The sequence below is a fragment of the Nothoprocta perdicaria genome, unplaced genomic scaffold (genome assembly GCF_003342845.1).
Source record: "Nothoprocta perdicaria isolate Ctin4 unplaced genomic scaffold, notPer1 scaffold_312, whole genome shotgun sequence".
In the NCBI taxonomy this organism is placed as follows: Eukaryota; Metazoa; Chordata; class Aves; order Tinamiformes; family Tinamidae; genus Nothoprocta; species Nothoprocta perdicaria.
Genome location: NW_020455547.1, coordinates 159,005 through 177,592, shown reverse-complemented (window position 1 = coordinate 177,592; position 18,588 = coordinate 159,005). Strand labels below are relative to the sequence as shown.

The following is an 18,588-nucleotide window of genomic DNA, read 5'->3' as shown; positions in this document are numbered from 1 at the left end:
AATAGGACATAGTCCTGTATTGTGCATGGAATTCAAAAAGAGCAACACTTCATTTATGGGGCTGATTATTCTGTATCACTGAGTCTTGATTTTGGCTGTTCTAAACAACCAAACAAACCAACAACATCCTCGAGGGTCCAGTATCTTAGAGTGTGATTGAAGTCTATGAGAATTCACCTTGCACTTCATATCTATTACTCCCCACTCCTAATACTTTGGCCACCTGGGCTTTTGTTTAGCACCTCAGGTTACATACCATTGATAGCTGTGAATTCAGCACTTCATAAAAGGAGAAAAAGAAATAGGGGTCTGGAAGCACTGGAGCTGTGTGCCTGTTGTTGCAACTTGTGATCTCTTTGAATTTTAAGTTCACCAGACAGACTGAGGTGATGGTGAGACCTGTAGTGCAGTTAGGAAGATTTATGAATAAATGGATTTTAAATCTGTTGGAAGAAGAAAAATAAGCATTTGGTTGGTAGAACTGAGTATGTAGTTTTTTTTTTCTTTCTTTGTTTCCCTCTAGCAGAAAGGAGTACTAGAAAAATGAGGCAGGAATGAAAACAAGTTGTGGGTGCACCCCCCATGAAAAGGGGTCCATCCCTTTCAGACATGACAGTAGTGGGTATGCGCTGCAGTGCAATAAGGCAATACTTTAACATAGGATCTAAGACGATTAAGGCTATCTAAGTGTCTCAAGTGGACTATGGAGGTTAGCCTTAGTTCCCTCAGTAAGTAATGCAGGCCTATGTGTTTACTATAGGCCTTGGAACAAAATGTTCCTTGTTTCTGTTGTGTACAAGGTCTGCCTGACAAACGGGATTGTTTCACCTCAAAGGCTAGGAATAAACTAACTTKTATGTAATGTAGATAATTAGAGAATTTAAACCTGGATTGGTGCTTATGGACACAACTAAACATAGCACTGATAGGCAGAAGGTAGTGCATGTTTATGCTGTTGAAAAGGAAGTAATGCTGGTTCTGTTTCTCTAAAGATAAGAGGAAGACAATGAGGCCAAAGAACACAGTAACTAAGCAAAAGGTGTCCTGAGACTATATCTGATCAGCAAGCAGGACAGATTTTGACAATGTGGTTACTATGCCAAAATGAACTTTTCATATCTGAAAAGTTTTCTGTACATATAGCCATTCTCCAAGGAGTTAAAAATGCATGAAGCTTCTGCATGGAAGTTTTATGATATCTTACAAGCTTCATGGAGAAGTGAAAGGGATTGAAAGTCTGCATATCCAATACCACATAGCCGGTGAAAGGTAAAAGTCAATAATGAAAGTCATCATCCATCTGCTGCAATAATATTAACAAAACCACTATAAGTTCATAGTACAGTATATTCAGCTGTCTTTCTGTTACAGGAAAGCTCAACACACCGATCCGGCTTCTCTGTTCTGTTCAGAAACATTGGAAGAATACTTGACAGCCTTCAAGTTCTTTCAAGGATCTATAAAGAATTTATGGTGTGGTTACATTAGCAAATGTGGTGAGTTAAATCATAGRCATACAGCAACTACTGAAAGGCAGTTTAATTTCTATGTGTCTTCTCAACAAATATCAATAGTTGTTCAGACTAGCAATCAGCTTAGTGACAAAGCTCATGTTATGTGAAGATCCCTCTCAAGATTATGTGGCAAGTAGGAGAGGAAGGAGGTAAGTTTGAGACTTATTGTTCCCAGAAGCAGCATATGATCAACTCAGAGCAAGGCCTACGGGAAATGGGGTCTGGGAAGGTATGACCTTTATGTGATGGGGCATGTATGTAAATGGTTAGGATTGTAGGAAGTAGCTCTCCAGGGAGAAGATGGATCTGGAAAGTCACTTTCCATTAATGAAGGAAAAAAATTGAGGGTTGATCCTGAATGGGCTGACAAAAAAAAAAACGGGGTGGGTAAGATCAGTATAGAATATGGCTCTCAGGCTGAAATAGGATATCACTGAGTGGCAGAAGATCCTGTTAGGGCTCTTAAGGATAGGACCACAACTTCTTTTGCTACAGTATAAAATGATTACGCCAATTCCTGCCACTGAAGAAAATAATGGGAGATGGCTTATACAGTATATTTAAAATATATAAATATAGTGCTCTAATTTCTGAGTTTCTAAGAACTTTCATGTTCATTCCATGAATGTAGTAACCTTCAACAGATTCTTCTTAAACCGTGAGCAGAGTAATCATGTGAACCTGTGCACATTGTTAGAGCTATGAGGGCTAAATTTTATTTTCTTTCCACTTAAAGCTATCAACTGCCACCAASAGCATGGGCTTAGAAAAAGAATTAAAGTCAAATCAGAGAAGATGGACAGCTAGCATCCAAGGTCGCTGTCTAATGTCCCTGTTGGGTGGCATGGACACTGGTGTCCGAGACTCCCAGGCCCAGCACGTAGGCCTGTGAAWGGCCTTTGAAGCTAAGGATGGAACGAGAAAATATTTGTTCCCTATTATACAACAGGGAATTTAGGCACAGATGTGCTCCATAGATGAATGTAAGAAGTAAGTACAAAGTAAAGTTTACGTACCCAGGAAAATTACTCTTTTCTGCCTGACTTAAAGTTGTGCATATGACAGCACTGAGTTAATGAGGTGAAACTGTTCCCCAGACTCTGAAATACCACAGGCTCAGTCAATAAAAGGCTCTAATCACAGCCTGTGGTTTTGCATAAACTATGTAATTTACTTGATCTCAATACTTCAACATTATAAAGTTGAACTTGTTACCTCTGTTCCAGTACTTCATATATAAGCCCACCATCACTCTTCGTGCATCTCTCTAAATATATGGAATCATAGGAAACAGCTGCAAAAGACCTCAGGAAATCAGCTGGTATAGGATTCTGTCTAATATGAACTATGCTTGTGTCAATACTCCTCGTCAGTCTTTTCTTAAAGACCTCTATTGATGACAGCTCTGGCCTCCCTAGGCACTAGGTCTGTGTGAGTCAGAAAGTATTTGCAGTGCCTGAAGTCTGACTTGATTCAGTTTGTTTTCAGTCTTGTTATATCCATAGTGGACATTTAAAGTTTTTAATGGTTTTATTAAAAATGTGTATTAAATATAAATATGTATTTGAAGTCATCCTTTCTCTGGACTAAAACACTCAGATGTCTTTGATCTTTCAGCCCATGTTTATTAGATTTATGATCAATATGCAACTGCTGTTATTCAGGCTTTGCATCTACTTTGTTCATAAACCCTGTAGCTGCCATAAAAGAAATTAAATATACTTGATGTGACTTGCTCTTGACAAAGACATGCTGGCAATTATTTGTCAGTTGTCCCACTTCCTTCTAAACACATGATGCCTCAAAATTGTTCTAGTTCTTCAGCTGAGGCTTAGCTAATGCTGACGATTTTATCTTGCAGTGTCTTGGGCTAGAGTTTATAAACAAGAGCATATTTGACATTTTCACAACAGCAAAATAACTTTGACTCTAGTTTGACCTGCTATAGCTTCCAAATCTCTTTTTAAAGATTAAAAAGATTAAAAAATATGAAACCAGAGTAACTCACTAATTCTAATGCTAATGTAGTTAAATTCTGTATTTCTTCAATTTTTTTTCAAACCCTAGCTTAACCAGTGAAATGATAGGACTTAAAAAAAAAAAAAAAAAAGTAATATGCAATCAGCTTAAGAATAGAAAGGCAAGCACATATATGCATTCCTATATATATATAAAATATATATATTTAAAGAGAAGTGGACTTGTCTTGATTGGGGGCTCCTAAAGACTAACTTCTAAGACTTCAAATATCTGAAAAAAAAAGTGACAATAACCACTCCTTGTGAGTAAGCAGAAATGTAAGTCAAAAGCTAATCCTACCGTATACTGCTTTATATGACCTCAAGTATCACAATACAAGAAATCTGTATTGGTTTACAGAAAAGCCAAAAAAAGACAACTGTACATTGACTGGAAGAAAACTTTGGTGAAAAAATAACTTTTAGTCTGAATTCAGACAGCTTTGAAATAATTGATTTAAAAAAAACAGGCCACAAAAAAAAAAAAAGTCCTTAAAAATAGCTTTGTAAGGAATTTTCTGTACCAAATCAAAGTATGTTAAGGAAAGAATAACTTTAAGGTTTTCAAATTACCAAAAAAAAAAAAGCCAGACAAAACAAACACTGTTAAAATGGGAGGAAAAAGGGGAGGGGAAAAAAAAAAAAAWKTGGAATGGGCTTGTAGTCATATTTACAAAGGCTTGTTTAAGTCTTTAAGAAAGTAGACTATCCTCAATCTGAGACTGAGCTTTCTAATCAGTAGTGTAATATATTAGGTTGACTCCATTGCAATACTATCAGACCAGGGTCTTTGTGTCTTAATTGTCCTTTCTGTTACCAGACAGAAAAGTAATAAAGTCTTCTTGAGACAAAATGTTTCATAAAGATATGTGGGAGATGCAAAAGGCCTTTGTGYGACCTTTTCTGCTTGTGGCCTGAAATGACCACATTTTCTTTTAAATACTTGCTCATTTTGTAAAGATAGAGGAAATTTACTCACAGGGGAGTAACAGGAGACAGAGCAACTGAGTAACTGCTAGGCTTAGAACTTGGGAGATGCCTGTGGGATGCGAGCCTGTTGAGCATGCTATTCTGTTTGACCTAAATATCTTTGAGAGATAACGGGAGGGCAGAACCCTCAAGTTCTACTTTTTTTTTTCCCTTGCAAATGCAGTTACTTTAATAGCTGATTCCATGCTTATCGCTTAAGTGCGCTTATAAATTCAAAGTTCTTTAAAGCCACTTAAAGCAAAAATTCAATTTGCTTGGCAAAGACTACCTAGTTGGCATAGCTGGGGAAATAACAGCCACAGTAATTAAGTTGCTGGAAGTGATAGCAACTGCAATAGTAGATAGAGCAAGTTGTGGTATACCAGCTGGAAAAACACATTCATGAGTGCTTTTCTGGGGGCCTGAACTATGTAATTTCTCTCTAACAATGCTGGAGCTGTGTTAACAGTGCCCACTCTATAGTACATGCTGCCACAGGAAATTAGGTTTCACTGACAGAATCAGTGAAAGGCTTTACCCAGAAGAAGCAGATGAAGAAACAGTCTCAGCAGAGACATAGGAAAGTTAGACTTGAAAATGCTGTAACTGAACTTCTGGGAACAAAGCTAGTGAATTCATTGCAGCAAGGCTTTCCCTTCCTTGTTCCTTTCCCTAAGGGTTAATCTAGATCTGCTTCCCTCATCTACTTTTTTGACATATCTGCCCAGTCTTGCTTCATATTGTTCTCTGAATGAGTCCTTCAAACCCACTGAATTTACCCCTCTGTGAATAACTTTCCTTTCTCTTCTCAAAGCCCTGAGCTAGTGTGAATTTTACTACTCTAGCACTGGTAACTCTATTCCCTCCTTTGACACCTAGAAAAATCATTAGTTCTTAGACAAAAAGGCAACAGCCATGATAAGGGAAAAAGTCTTTCTCATATCACTAGTTTACAGGATTTTCTTGAACACAGCTCTTTGATTCATAKTGGGTCAGTTTTCAGAAGGTGCCTGTTTTGTATATTGCTAGGGGAGGATAGGTAGCTGAATTAGTGTGTTCAATAGAGAGCAAGATTGCTTCTTTACAAAGTCCAAGTTGTGTCCAAGTTGGCTTAAGGTGGTTCAGCTGCCAATAGACACAGTTACTATGCTGATTCATGTTAACTGAAGAAACTTTTCACTGTATTAATGGAAAATGATACTAAGAATGTGAAGGCATTTGTAGTATTTCTCAGCAGCTGCCTTTCTTGTGACAGCTCTGCTACAAATGGCAGCTCAGTTGACTGGAGGCCACTTCACATGAACCATTCATGTGGTCAGTTCAGTCTAGTGGACCTTGATCAAAGACATGTACTAGGAGATAAGCTGAATTTTTGTCAGGACTACTGCTTTGCTGGGACCCCTTATTACATTTTGGTGGGTCCCTCTAGCACCTTAGTATCAGCCTGTTTTCAGAAGTTTATCAAACCATAATGCAGCCACTGTGTCTGGTGATTACTAACAGCAAGGCTGCCACTGTTTTCAAAGCAGGGCAGACTCTAAAGGATATATTTCTTAAAAATATATATTTCTTAAAAAGCTCTGCCAAATAATTTGTTGATTCTGTTTCTAAATATTTTATTAGAGGATTTTATGCTTTTTCAGTAACTTTATATTTTTATTTATTTTTATTTTTATATTTATATTTTTATTTAATATTTTAATATTTTTATGTTATAGTGTTGTCTATCAAATTACTGCTATTGTCATTAAAGGGATCGTTGCCATATGCCAACGAAAGAGCTTGCCTCTTTCTTTAAGAAAGGTAGTCAAGAAAAACTCAAATATTTTTAGGATGAACTGTATTTAGGAAGTAACTGTGAAAAGAACAAACCCAAGAATCCTGTATTCTTCCCAYCTTCCCCTATAGTTCTATCATTACAAAAGCTAAAATGCCTGCTTCCTGAAAACTCAAATGCGAAGTAGGAAAGTGCAAAGCCTTTTTTTCCATCTTGCTCTAGGTATGCTGGTGTACATCAGGTTTAGAAAAGCAACAATGATAGTGTGTGAAGTTAATGACCTTGTACCTGGTCAGAGAACCTTGCTTGTCAAATTCCGGGGAGTTCTCACTGAAACCCTGAATACCTGCCGAAAGCGAAACATTTTCACAGTGGAAAAGTGCAGATACACATGTATAAGGAGGCTGGCTGACAATATGGTAAGTGTCTTGTAAATGAGGTATTTACCAGATTAGTCAGGATTGTATTTGAAGTGTGTCTGTATTTAAAGTCCTGTTTTTACCAGGTTAGAAGGAAGTAAATGAGATTGTAAAGGAGGTACACAATCCAGGACAGAAGTTTTCAAAACATATATGCTAACTTCATTAATCTTACAAATGTAGCCTTGAGGGTGGGAAGAGACCATTATCATGAACAACATCCCTTCTGGGACTTCAACTGAATGCCCGAAACAAATTTTGGGATCACTATAATTGCAGCAACAGCTGATACTTTAGTATTGAAGGCTGCAAGGAACAATTAAAAGGATAAAAGAGCATTTGCCTCTGATTTAATTCCAGCTGCTTGAGGGAGAGGAGGAGGGAAGGAAATAAATGTGAAGTCCCTGAAAACATTTAAGAATGATACTATACCATCTAAACAATGGATTAGCTATGAAAAGCTATCCTTTCTTCTGGAGAACAGATTTTATTTCTAAGCTGTGGGATACTTCAGTTGCTGGCCTGTTACTGCTCGAATCTTGAAGATGATTCTGCCTTAAATCTTTCTGTTTCTAGTTATATTTTGACATGCTAGCTTATTAAGTATGACCCTTAATTAAATGTTCCTGGGGTGGAGGGAGAATCATACCGTGGTTCTGGTATGATGTTGCAACAAGCATTATAATCCAGACAAATAACTCTTGTAATTATTTTGTTTGTCACCACACATGGATTTGTTCCATGGCATTTCATTTGGGATGCAGCAGCTTCCATGTCTGCATGAGAGCTTTCTCCTGAAAATACCTCCTAAGTGACTTTTCTCTTTCCAAGGATGTTTTGTAAGTGGTTTCTGACACTGTCTATTAGACTTCAAATTTGAAGGTTGCTTGATGCCCTTGTGTTTTTCCTTAGTGTTACATGTAGCTAAAAACAATTAGCTACAGAGCAACATAAAACCAGTGGCCTTACATGTCCATTTTCTCTCTGTGCTAATGATAAATGAGTTATACCTCGATACCTGTTTTTTCAGGGATGTGAGCTTTTCCAGCTACTTGGCATTGTACAGACTGATGTGTTCCAGGATAAGTCACAGAAAGCTTTATGACGCCACAGGAACCAAGGCAAAATCAACTTGTCTTATTATCAAACAATTTAGGAAGAAGAAAACAGAATAACAGGAAAGCAAGTTATGAAAGTGTCATCTGCAAAATAAGATGTATATGCATCTACCAGAGAAATATAAATGTATCTTTATTTTAGAGGTAAGAAAATAGAAGTCATTTCCAAAGACTCTGTTAATAATCTTAGGAATTACAAGTACCAAGCTTGCAAGGACTAGCATTTGTGTTGAGTTATAAAGCTCAAATTTTCTATGTTATATCTGCCTTTATTACTTGTGTTGCATTATTCTTTCTTTACATACTGACTATCTGGTTAAAGTTACTACAAAAATGCCATTTTTTTGTTGTTTTTCTCTGTAATGTATTAATTCTGAATGCCTTGTTCTACTGAGGCAGGCTTCCCAACTTTTTGTTTGGTTCCTAACGATTCATCTGATTCAGTTGGAACCAGCACTAAAACTATCAAAGCATTTTTATTTAAGGAATTTGCTAATGAAAACTGAACCCAGCTGTCCCCATGATGCTTGTATTTCTTTCCATATTTTTTCCAATTATATTTTGTAAATAGCAAAAGTATGCACAGCTAGTTAAATACAAAACTGAAGTTACTGAAATAATACTGGGCATTACAGTTGTGTACATGAAATAGTTTAGAACTTTAATGAACTAACAACCCCTGCAAGTCATAGTAGCAACTGTGCAAACACTGATATAACTTATCTCTAAGAATTTTTCCCCAAGTTCTATGCTGTCCTGCTGCAGGCAACTGCTCCTCTATCTTAAAGTAGAAAGGAGAGGAGGAGGGGGGTGGGGAAAAAAAAAGTCCTAGTTGGATTGTGATGTATTTTAGTCACCTAAAATAGTGAGTATGCTCATGTACATGCAATATATAATGTGCAGTGAACATATGAAGTTCATCCAATTCCACATTTCCTTACAAATTCTGTGTTTCCTCAAAAAGAAGGGYAGATTTATGGAGTTTTCAGGCAAATCTATCCATAGTTGTTTTATTCATTTGTTTAAAGATTTCACAATGAAAGTAAATAGCATTTTCCTTTTCCCTGTGTGTTTCATCCTATCATTTCAACTGTGTTTTCTTTCAGTACATAGGATTAATTCTAATTTAAAACACGAGGTAAAATGTGTGTCTTCATGTTCAGACTTCATCCAAACTGGATTCTATTATAGCCCATTTTGTTCAGGACTATGCCCAAAGAGACAACTGATCTTTGAAATGCTTGCAAGGCCTTACTTGGTTTGCCTATTCTTAATTATATGAACTCATAACCTTATTTTGTATAGGTATCAAAGCCATTTTCTTTCTAATTATGGAACAACATCTACTGCTGCTCAGCCCAGCTAGGGTAGATCAGCTCCCCTGAGTAATATTATAGAAATTGTTCACATTAATGTGAGTAGAGACTCAGATCAGTCATTTAGGTGTTCTCTGGGTGACTATGACTCCTGCATATGACGTTTTGTCCGAGTTGTGCATACAACTTGGTGTCTGTTTTTCAGACACTGTTTTAGAGCAGGACTGCTGCCTGTCAATTTAGTTAAGCTACACTGAGTGTTCTTCCTCTTGGCAATGAAGCTGGTGGTTCTGTGAATGCAAATGCTCCTGAGATGGTTCTCCCTCCCCTCACCTGCTTTTGTGCATGTGCCAAGAAAACAATCCTTGAAAACATAGCAAAGAAAAGGATGTTGGTGTTGGTTTCTGCTGCTTAGCAGGGGAGGAGTTGGAGGAAGAAGTCCATTAGGCACGGYGATTTAACTATACAAGATAGACACTACCTACTGAGATATTTAGTGCAAAAATAATTTAATGCTTTGTCATGACTCTCTGAAAATAAACCAGTGTGAATCATAATATAGAGGCTGAATCTCTCGATAGAAGTGTTTTAGGAGGGTACACACAAAGGCATGCTACTCTGGAAATGGGCTGACAAACTGTTTTCCCTTCGTTTGTTCAGTGGAACTTGTACTGAGGAGTATAAGGCTATTGGGCTGTCCCATGCTCTCTGACAGCTGTTTGCAGTTTTTGTTTTGCCATTGTAACTGTTGCATGGTGCAACTTTTTTACGCTCCTAGACTGCTGCTTGGTATGCAGCAAACCCTGGTGTATATGCAGCTTGGGTAATGAATAGTGTATTCACTGGRTGACTTGGTCATTTTGGAGATGCCTTAGCAATAGCTGAACACTTTGCTGTCATAGCAACTTCTGAAATCAAGTATCTTCATTACAGAAGACTACAGGAGATTCTACACACTCATGATATGTATCAAATAAAAAAGGTATATTGAAACTTACAGTGCTCCACTCTTACCATTCACCGGTGATCAGCTTACATCTAGTCTGATATAATGCTTTTCATCTTTGGTCTGAGAAATTTAGTTGGATCTTTGAGACCTCAGCTTCCTTGCAGCTGCAGTTACGACAAAAAGGAACAACCCTGTAACATAAATGTCTTCTCTAACAGTAGTTGTCAGCTTTATGCTCAATAAAGCTGAATTTATCCCCCCAGTGGCCATTTTATAAACCAGAAAAGACAAATACCAACAGCACCTGAAGCTAATTTATAATGCCTTATGGCCTGGCTGACTAATTAACTCACCAAAAAGTGCTGGTGTGGGTGACCAGGCAGTTTTAATTATCCTATAAATGTGACAACACCTGTTACACCAAAAATGGAGAGACTGACTTCTGTGTCTTGTCCAACACTAGCACCTTTCATTTTCTTGAATGAGATATAGGTAACCACATCTCATTTTAGAATACTAATGGATAAAGTTTATAAATACAAGTAACTTAATCATACCTACTTTTAGGACTTAAAAATAAACATGTTAATTTGAAATTATGTGTTGCTATTCCTGTTCTGTGAAGCTAAATGTAATCTTCTAAGGTGTGAATGAAGCACACTTTCAAGTCTGATCTGATCTTTACTATTCTCACTAGCCCTATATTTTAAGGGTTTTTTATTAAAGAAATATTTAGGCTATCGTAAAGTGGAAATTTGGAAATTAATTTTAAAATATAGCTGTTATGAAGAATCAAAGGAAGGTAAACTGACACCTAAATATTAAAACACATTGGCTGCAATGCAAGAAAGCCTAGTTTAGAAATTTACTTTTAGAAAAGTATGGCTCAACTATGTACCTGGAAGCTTTGGGGCTGGATCTAGCTAACAGAATAATTAGATTTTGCTATTCATCTTAAAACTGAAAGCATAAGCCCAGGTAACTTATTTCTTCTCTATGCAATGTACATTTTTGAGTTGCTAGAATTCTTGTTTACATAGATTTATATACTTTTTTGGTCAAATTTGTAAATGAAACTGTATGGGCTGTCAATCTAGGTTAAAACTTTTGTTTTTATTCCCATTTCTTCTAGACATAGCTGTAATTCTTTCTTTTGCTTTTCTTTTCCAAGTGGCAGCAATGTCTAAGTTACTGCAGCTGTCACTTATATACTGACATCCTGCAGTAGTGTACATATGTGCCCCCCACCACTACCTATGTAGTACCTCTGTTAAATTTTTTAAAAGCCATGTGATACCTAGAGCACAACTCTGCAGATATTAATTACATAAAAGCAAGATTGTATATGCTGAATAAGGATACTGGAAAGTAGATAAAGGGAATTTTCTACATGATTAGCCCTCTTTCTACTCTTCCTAAGATGTCTGTTTAGGGATAGGAGATTCCAGCTGTTGTCAACAGGATATTGGTTTAGAACACAGATATGTGAAACAATCACACTTTTAAGATATCAGTAACATGTTCAAACTAAGTACCTGGACGTATTTTTTTATTACTTCCCACTGACATATATATTTCTAATATATAGAATTCTATATCTATATACCTATTAATACATCTCTATTAAGGTTTCTGGAAAAATATTAAGAAAAAAAAAGTTGTTTGGTTAGCTGTATTAATAAAACAACATTCTCTGGTGGTCTACTACTTAGTATCAGAAGCATAGCAATTTTTAATCACAACTTTCTCTCATTTTTCTTTGCCTGACACTTGTTTCAGATGCCTTTAGCGTTGCTGTAAACAAATACCTTTACAGGACATGTTCTTCTGCCAACTACAGCATTCACAACTTCACACACATGGTGTGTTTGCTCTAATAAAATCAGCTCATGTGGACTTCATTCCCAGGTAACATTAATCAGTGTTGTAGAAAATGTTCAATATTTGGATATTTCACTAAAGAAAACAGTCCTGGTTTGATCCTAGGAACTTCCTAAAAGTTAGCTTTCCCACTGTTCAAACTGGATTGTGTGCTGCTTATATAGAATATAATATCTTGCCTGAGTAAATTGTAAAGATATATCAACTTTGTTTTTTACACAAAAAGTACTATTTTGAGTTTCTTAATTTTCTCTCCCATTTCTGGTGTTCTCTCTGAATTAGCTTGAAAATGTTCCTTAAAACAGTTTTTAAAGGATTATCTATTTCAAAAGTGACACTAAATCTGGAAAAACAGGGCTTGGGAAGAGTGCTGGTAGCATGAAGTCTGTCTGGTTATCAGTGCAACTAAAGAATTTTTTTCAAGTATCCTGGAATAAGGAATTTTTTTCAAGTATCCACATCCGTGGATACTAGCAGGAAGGTATTTCAGCAGATATTTACAAGCCTTGTGGGCAATCCGAGGTCTCCAAAACTTGTGTTTGGATCTTTGTGCCTGAGCAAAGCCCAGCTTCATCTGTCAGGCTTCATGATCGGCTCCATGGCTCAAGGTTGAGCCCTAATGCTGTTGGCTTACCTCTCCTTTCTCCATGTTAGTGCAGAAACCAGAGGGCAAAGCCCAGGTGTTGTTTAAGGCTGATCATCCAAACAACCTTGTGGCATGAGGCTCATGAAGAAGCTAATCACTCTTGTTAGTGAAATTGTGTGTGAGGAAAGCTGTCCTGCTCCTCTGCTCTCCATAGTGCCCTGCTTCTTGGTTGAGGACAGCAGACACACCATCTCTTCCAACAGCCAGGGTTCAGTGGCAGGCCCCCATCCCGGCCTTTAAAAGCATTAAAGTGCTTTTTTTTTCCCCCCTCACGATGCTTCCCCCTAGTAGCACTCGCAGCGCTCGGAGCGTCCCAAACGGCCGGGCAACGTCCCGCGGCCGCGCGCGCGCCCCGCCCTCCAACCGCCGCTAACGGCCGCTGCCCCGCGGGGCGCGCGCGCCCTCTGCAGCCGCCCCAGCCCGGCCGCCCCCGCTGCCCCGCACCCCGGCGGGCGCCTCGCGCCTCCTGGCTCCTCCCCTCTTCCTCGGGAGCCGGCGGAGCCCCGCGAGCAGCCCCTCTCCCTGCCCCGCTCCCTGCTCGACCCCCGCCCGCCCGCTGCCATGGGAGCCCCCGGGGAGGCTCCGTGCCGCTAGCGGCCGGCGGCCGCGGCCAGGCGCACCATGCTGGGCATGTACGTGCCGGACAGGTTCGCCCTGAAGTCGTCTCAAGTGCAGGACGGGATGGGGCTCTACACGGCCCGCAGAGTGAAAAAGGTGGGTGGCCGCCTCCCTCTCCCCCTGCGCGCACCTCCCCCCGCCGCTGCCGCCGGGCCGCGCGCCGGCCGTTGGGCGAGCGGTTTAACGGCCSCCCGGCCCGGCCCGGCGCGGCTGCCACGTATCACTGGCGAGCGGGGCGGCTCCTCCGCCGCCGCGCTCGGGCTTCACCTCTGCCGCCGCCTCCGCTTCCGTCCGGTTCCCTTCTCCCCGGGAGAGGCACCCGCACCCCCCGCCACCCTGCCTGCAGCCAGCGGGGCCGCCCGGCCCGGATAGGGCACCGGGGCCGGGGGAAGCGGCTGCCGCTGGGCCCAGCGCCCCCRCGGGAGGGCGTAGGCTGTGCCTCTGGGTGTCCCCCTTTTCCCTAACTTTTTATTTAGTTTTTATCCTCCTCTATGGCTTTGTTTTGAGTGGGGAAAGCTCCGCCGGCAGGACGGCCGCCTTGGAGCACAACGCAGCGCTGCGGGCCGTGCCCCCGTCCGTCCCGGAGGATCCTGTCACTTGGCCGCCCCTCCAGCGTGGCAGGGCGGGCGGCTGCACTCGTGGGAGGTGGTGAAGCCCGGCCCGTGAACGAGGCGGTGCCGTTGGACTGCAGCTATATCCCTTAAATCGCTGTGTCTTGAGCAAGTCATGTCCCCTGATGCTTCCTAATTGAATTGAACATTTCTTGATTAGCTGAAATAGCAATTGTTTATAGTTTTTCGGGCAGATTGTTTGAGCAGCTTACTCAAATAGCTAAAGGCATACCTTAAATTCTTCTGCGTTACAGCAAACCTCTAGTTGTTTTATTTATATATTCGTTTTTTTTTCTTTACATCTTTGTCCTGCTTTTGTCTCTGACTGGTTTCCCAAGGCTGCCTTACAATGGTGAGGTAGTTTCACCCACCTTGAGGTTGGGGCATCTCACCTTTGAGGAGTCTGGGAGTTATGGGAGTTAATGGGAGAGGGGGAAGTCAAGCTTATTATTGGCTGTCTTGGAATTTCCTTTACTGAAGTTCAGAGCTTTTATTTGAAAACTTTGGGAACTGACATATCAGAGTTGATTTTAGACTACTAGCATACATTCTTGGACTAAACGAAATAGAGTCAAGCTCCCTAGAATGATCACCTGCAGAGTAATATCAATTCTGAGTGTCCATGTAGAATTGGGGGTCTGAGACTCCCTTCCTTTATATTGTTGTAAGCTGAATTTTTGGAACTGTGCACAAGGAAGAGTAGCACCTCTTTATTCTTGTCTGAGTTCTTCTGTATTGCAGATATTACCTCTTGATGCTTTTTAGCTATATTTATGTATGAGCAAGGTATAGTGCTGTCAGCTGTAGCTGGCACAGTGTTGTGGTCAAGGACCAGAGAGGTCTGCTTGTGTAGCTAAGCCAGTGTGAACTCTTCGCRCAGGATATCTCAGTAAAACTGTGATGTTGCAAGTACAATCTATGATACATTTGAGCCATGGAAGAGAACGGGAGAATTCACTCTATTCAGGAATGTATTCTCTGTCCTGGTAGCGCAGAAAATCTTGTTATACAGAGCCTTGCTCAGAAKTCTGTGTCCAAAAGGAAGATTTGCTCTCAGTAGAATGAGGAACCAGTTGCATTGCTGTGGGGAACTTGGCCCTGGTGGGATCAGGTATTCCAGAGGCATAAGTACTGCGTTTGACCACACACTGTTCAAAAAGTCAAGGAGTGCATAAATAACACAACTGACGCCTGGATAGAAATCAAAAGCAAATCTGAATTGCTTTCACTATTTCTTGGTGGCCTGTAGGGAGGCAGCAACACTGCAGTTCATTATATTGTAGTGTAATTAATAGCTGTTAAATAATGCCTTGGAGCTCACATTGGCAGGAAATGTTGAATATGGCACTAATTGTGAAATATGATTTATGTTCCTGAGTAGCAAATACTGCACCATTTTCTTTCTTTTGTTTAAATACACAAAAGCAATTGTGTTTATTGAAAGTAACAAATTTAGATAATCTTATAATCAGGAACTGGAGTAACAACTCTGCAGATGTTAAGTAAACATGAAGTAGGCCTCTGAAGATTATGGTGTTAGCAAAGTGCTGGTAATGATATATTTTTAACTCTTGTCTGCCATCTGCTTTTGTGCTGTCGGGCATTATGCCATGTTTTCAAGCTTTTGTCTGTAATCATAAAAGGTGGAAACTATTTTTTTTTTTGTTACCTTAACAAAAGCTGTGATTTTTGTGTAATTTCTTTTCTCTTACAGCTGGTCTTCAGTTCCATCCATGATATCATAAGACTCTTGGTATAATTATCAGAGAGCACTACTACATTCTTCTGTTTGCAGGGACTGGAACAAGATTAGTCACTTTCAAGAAACCAGCCGTTGAAAGCAGCTTTTTTTGRCACTTGGGTGATGCATCTTTTGTCTCTTAAATCACTTTTGTTGTTAACTCTAGACTAGTTGCATACCTCARTTTTATGGAAGTCTTAGTATGATTTTGATCAAGGTATGTTGGTGTGTGACGGCAGATCTGGTAACTAGAACTRGTAAATACATATACAGGTCTGAAGAAAGTCCTCTGGAAGTCTAACCACATAGAATTTTTACATTTATGACCATAGACCTTTGTGTGTAAGACATCAGGTTTAGTGGTCTTTAATTTCTGTTTTCTATTCAAATATGACTTTTTTTTTTTCTTTTAAAATGTGTACATAGGTCTGAATCACTGTGTTACAATTGCTTCTAATTGGAACTGGACATCTTACCTTTTACTTTTGCCGTTGCTTTGAACTTCTAGAGGATCTTAAACATATATTGCAGTAGAAATTTACTAGTTTAGAGCAGTCAGGGTAAGAATGACCTGGTATTTCTTGTTTTGTAACAGTGTGCACTGTTAAGCTCTTGCGTTTCACTCTGAGGTGGTATGTGCTTCGGTGATAGGTAAAATTGATCTTGTAGGTGCTTTGTAAGGTATCTGGAGATCCTTTGGTTTGTAAGGATGAAAGTTGAGAACTGTGGAAGCCTTTGAAATACTTCAGGAAAATAGTTCATCTCTGTACCCACTGAAATATGTATTGTTTAGCTGTTAAAAAAAATGACTAAAAAATGACTAGCTTTCTCAGGTTCCTTGTTCATTAGGTCTTCAAATGATTTCTGTATTAACTTCATAGATTTTTTTTTTTAATGGAGCTAATCTAGATTATAGTCAGACAAACCTCTTTTCATCTTGATAATTACTGTGAGTAATGAGTGGTACTGAAGATGCAATTAAAACCTCCCTTAGAGCCCAGCACTTGAAGGACCCTGCCTTCCTTGTTGCACCAAAGCCCCTTGATGCTAGTGAATGGAAGAAGCCAGTTCAGCCTGGCAGGAGGTCTCTTCCCGTCTCCGTTTCTGGAGAAGGGCAAGAAAAGCTCAGTGGGATTTGGCATTCTGATGCTTTACTGCAGCTGGCTGGGGCCATTCATTTCTAGGAAGAAACCCTGTGTTACTCCTTTGTCTACTCCATGACTTTAACCTAAGCAAACTGCGGCAAGTTGTCTCCATCCAGTGTAATATCTGCATGGTCCCTATTACATAGCGGTGTGTTTGTTACTTCTGATGTAAGCTGAGAACACTGAGACCTGCAAACATTTAATTGCAGTGGCCTAGTATTACTTTCATTATCARTGAGAAGAAGGAAGGAAGAAATTTCAGTTTGGATGTCAAATCCCGGGCTTTGTGTAGCTGGAAGATTAGAAAATCTTATTTGATTAGCAAAGTGGTGAAATTTGGTATGAAAATCAGTGAGAAGCGAGGGACATGAAGGCCTACAGTGTCAGGGTTTATTTTCGCTGTTTTTGTCTTTTTGCTTTTTTTTTTTTTYCCCCCTACTTTTTCTAATGGAATATTCCTTGGGCACATTTTAAGAAAAATTTCCTACATTTTTACTTTCTTGTACAGTTTCAGTTTTCTTTCAACTGTTTGTTACCTCTTACATACTTCAAGTTTAAATACCAGAATATTTTATTTGCTTGATTACCTCTAAGAGGAAATATCCCGGTGGTTTCCCATTCCCCTTCTTCCTCTCCCCTTTACCAGGAGGCAGTTTGTTAATGCTAGGGAACTGGGAGCATGATGTTCCTGAGATGTTGAACGTATATGGAGGAATGGGCATGTAAACAAGATTGATACAATATTTTGGCTAATAAAAATATTTGAAAAGAAACACTGCAATTTTTAGCATATAGTTATACTTTGTAATGCGCTCAAGTACGTAGAGCTTTTCAATCTGAATATTGCCTAAAGGGAAATAGCATTCTGCATTCCAGCTTGTAGGCTTTGTCACTGCATGTAAAGATTCAGATTAGGAAAAAGGCCCGTTGAAGAGGAAAGACCCAGTTTAATTAATTCAGCCTGCTGCTAATGTGACGTCTGTGAAGGAAACACCCCCAGAAAACCAAGCTTTTGGAAGGCCATGTCAATGGATGCTTTCACAGCATGTGTTATGACCAGCAGGTGGTATAACATTTTTATCTTGTTTATGAAGGCTTGATTAATTCATATGTGCATACTCCCTGCTTTTTTTTTTTTTTTTTTTTTTTTTTTTTTTTTTTNAATGAATCTCTTGGTATAGTCAAAACCTCAAAACTATTCAATGTTTTGATTTGTGGCACTTCCAAAATAGTGTTGCCTTATTTATAATGAAGAGAAATTATATTTGCTACGAGGAAAATAAATATCCAGAGGAAAGGTATGATTCTAAGCGCAAAATGTTATGTGCAAAGCTATGAAAAGAATTGGAAAGCCTTACCAAAATAGTGTTGTTACATACTGCTGCCTGTAACTGTTTATAGGTCAGACACTAAGTAAATTTAAGAAGTTGTACCAAAGTTGAATCCTCAAGCATATGACTCCTCAAGGATGTGCACCTTTTTTGGAAGATAGGAGTAAGGCAAGAAAATTGTTCTTTTCCATTTAAAGCTAAAATTGATACCTTTAAAGAAGTTTGGGAGCAATCTACTTGCTTTTTTCACTAACTCATTCTACTTTATGATCATTCCGTTTATTTTATTATCATTCCATAGGGTGAAAAATTTGGCCCCTTTGCAGGGGAGAAGCGAATGCCTCGGGAGCTGGATGAGGACATAGACTGCAGGCTCATGTGGGAGGTGAGTGGTCCATAATGACATCACACCTGGTAAAATGTGTTCCCAGTATTAGGTCATTGCTATAATAAATCCTTTTTTTTCCCCCCACAGCTAAGGAAGCTGTAGTTAGATTTTGTACTTATTGGCCATTTCAGAGTATGTTTCTTTTGA

The 18,588-nt window shown here is 39.4% G+C and overlaps 1 protein-coding gene and 1 long non-coding RNA gene across 2 annotated transcripts in view; both read left to right on the top strand.

Annotated features, from left to right (window-relative positions):
- Positions 1–1,378: 1,378 nt before the first annotated feature.
- On the top strand, positions 1,379–9,184 carry LOC112950233. Its single transcript, XR_003249985.1, has 3 exons — positions 1,379–1,496; positions 6,501–6,697; positions 7,728–9,184. It is a non-coding gene; the product is annotated as an uncharacterized LOC112950233 (long non-coding RNA).
- A 3,937-nt stretch (positions 9,185–13,121) lies between these two features.
- PRDM5 (PR/SET domain 5) overlaps positions 13,122–18,588 on the top strand; it is a 62,614-nt gene continuing 57,147 nt past the window's right edge. Inside the window, exons 1-2 of the mRNA XM_026042726.1 lie at positions 13,122–13,321; positions 18,355–18,438. Of these exons, the coding sequence (XP_025898511.1) occupies positions 13,229–13,321; positions 18,355–18,438 (177 nt within the window). The 5' untranslated portion in view covers positions 13,122–13,228. The remainder of the gene's footprint in view (positions 13,322–18,354; positions 18,439–18,588) is intronic.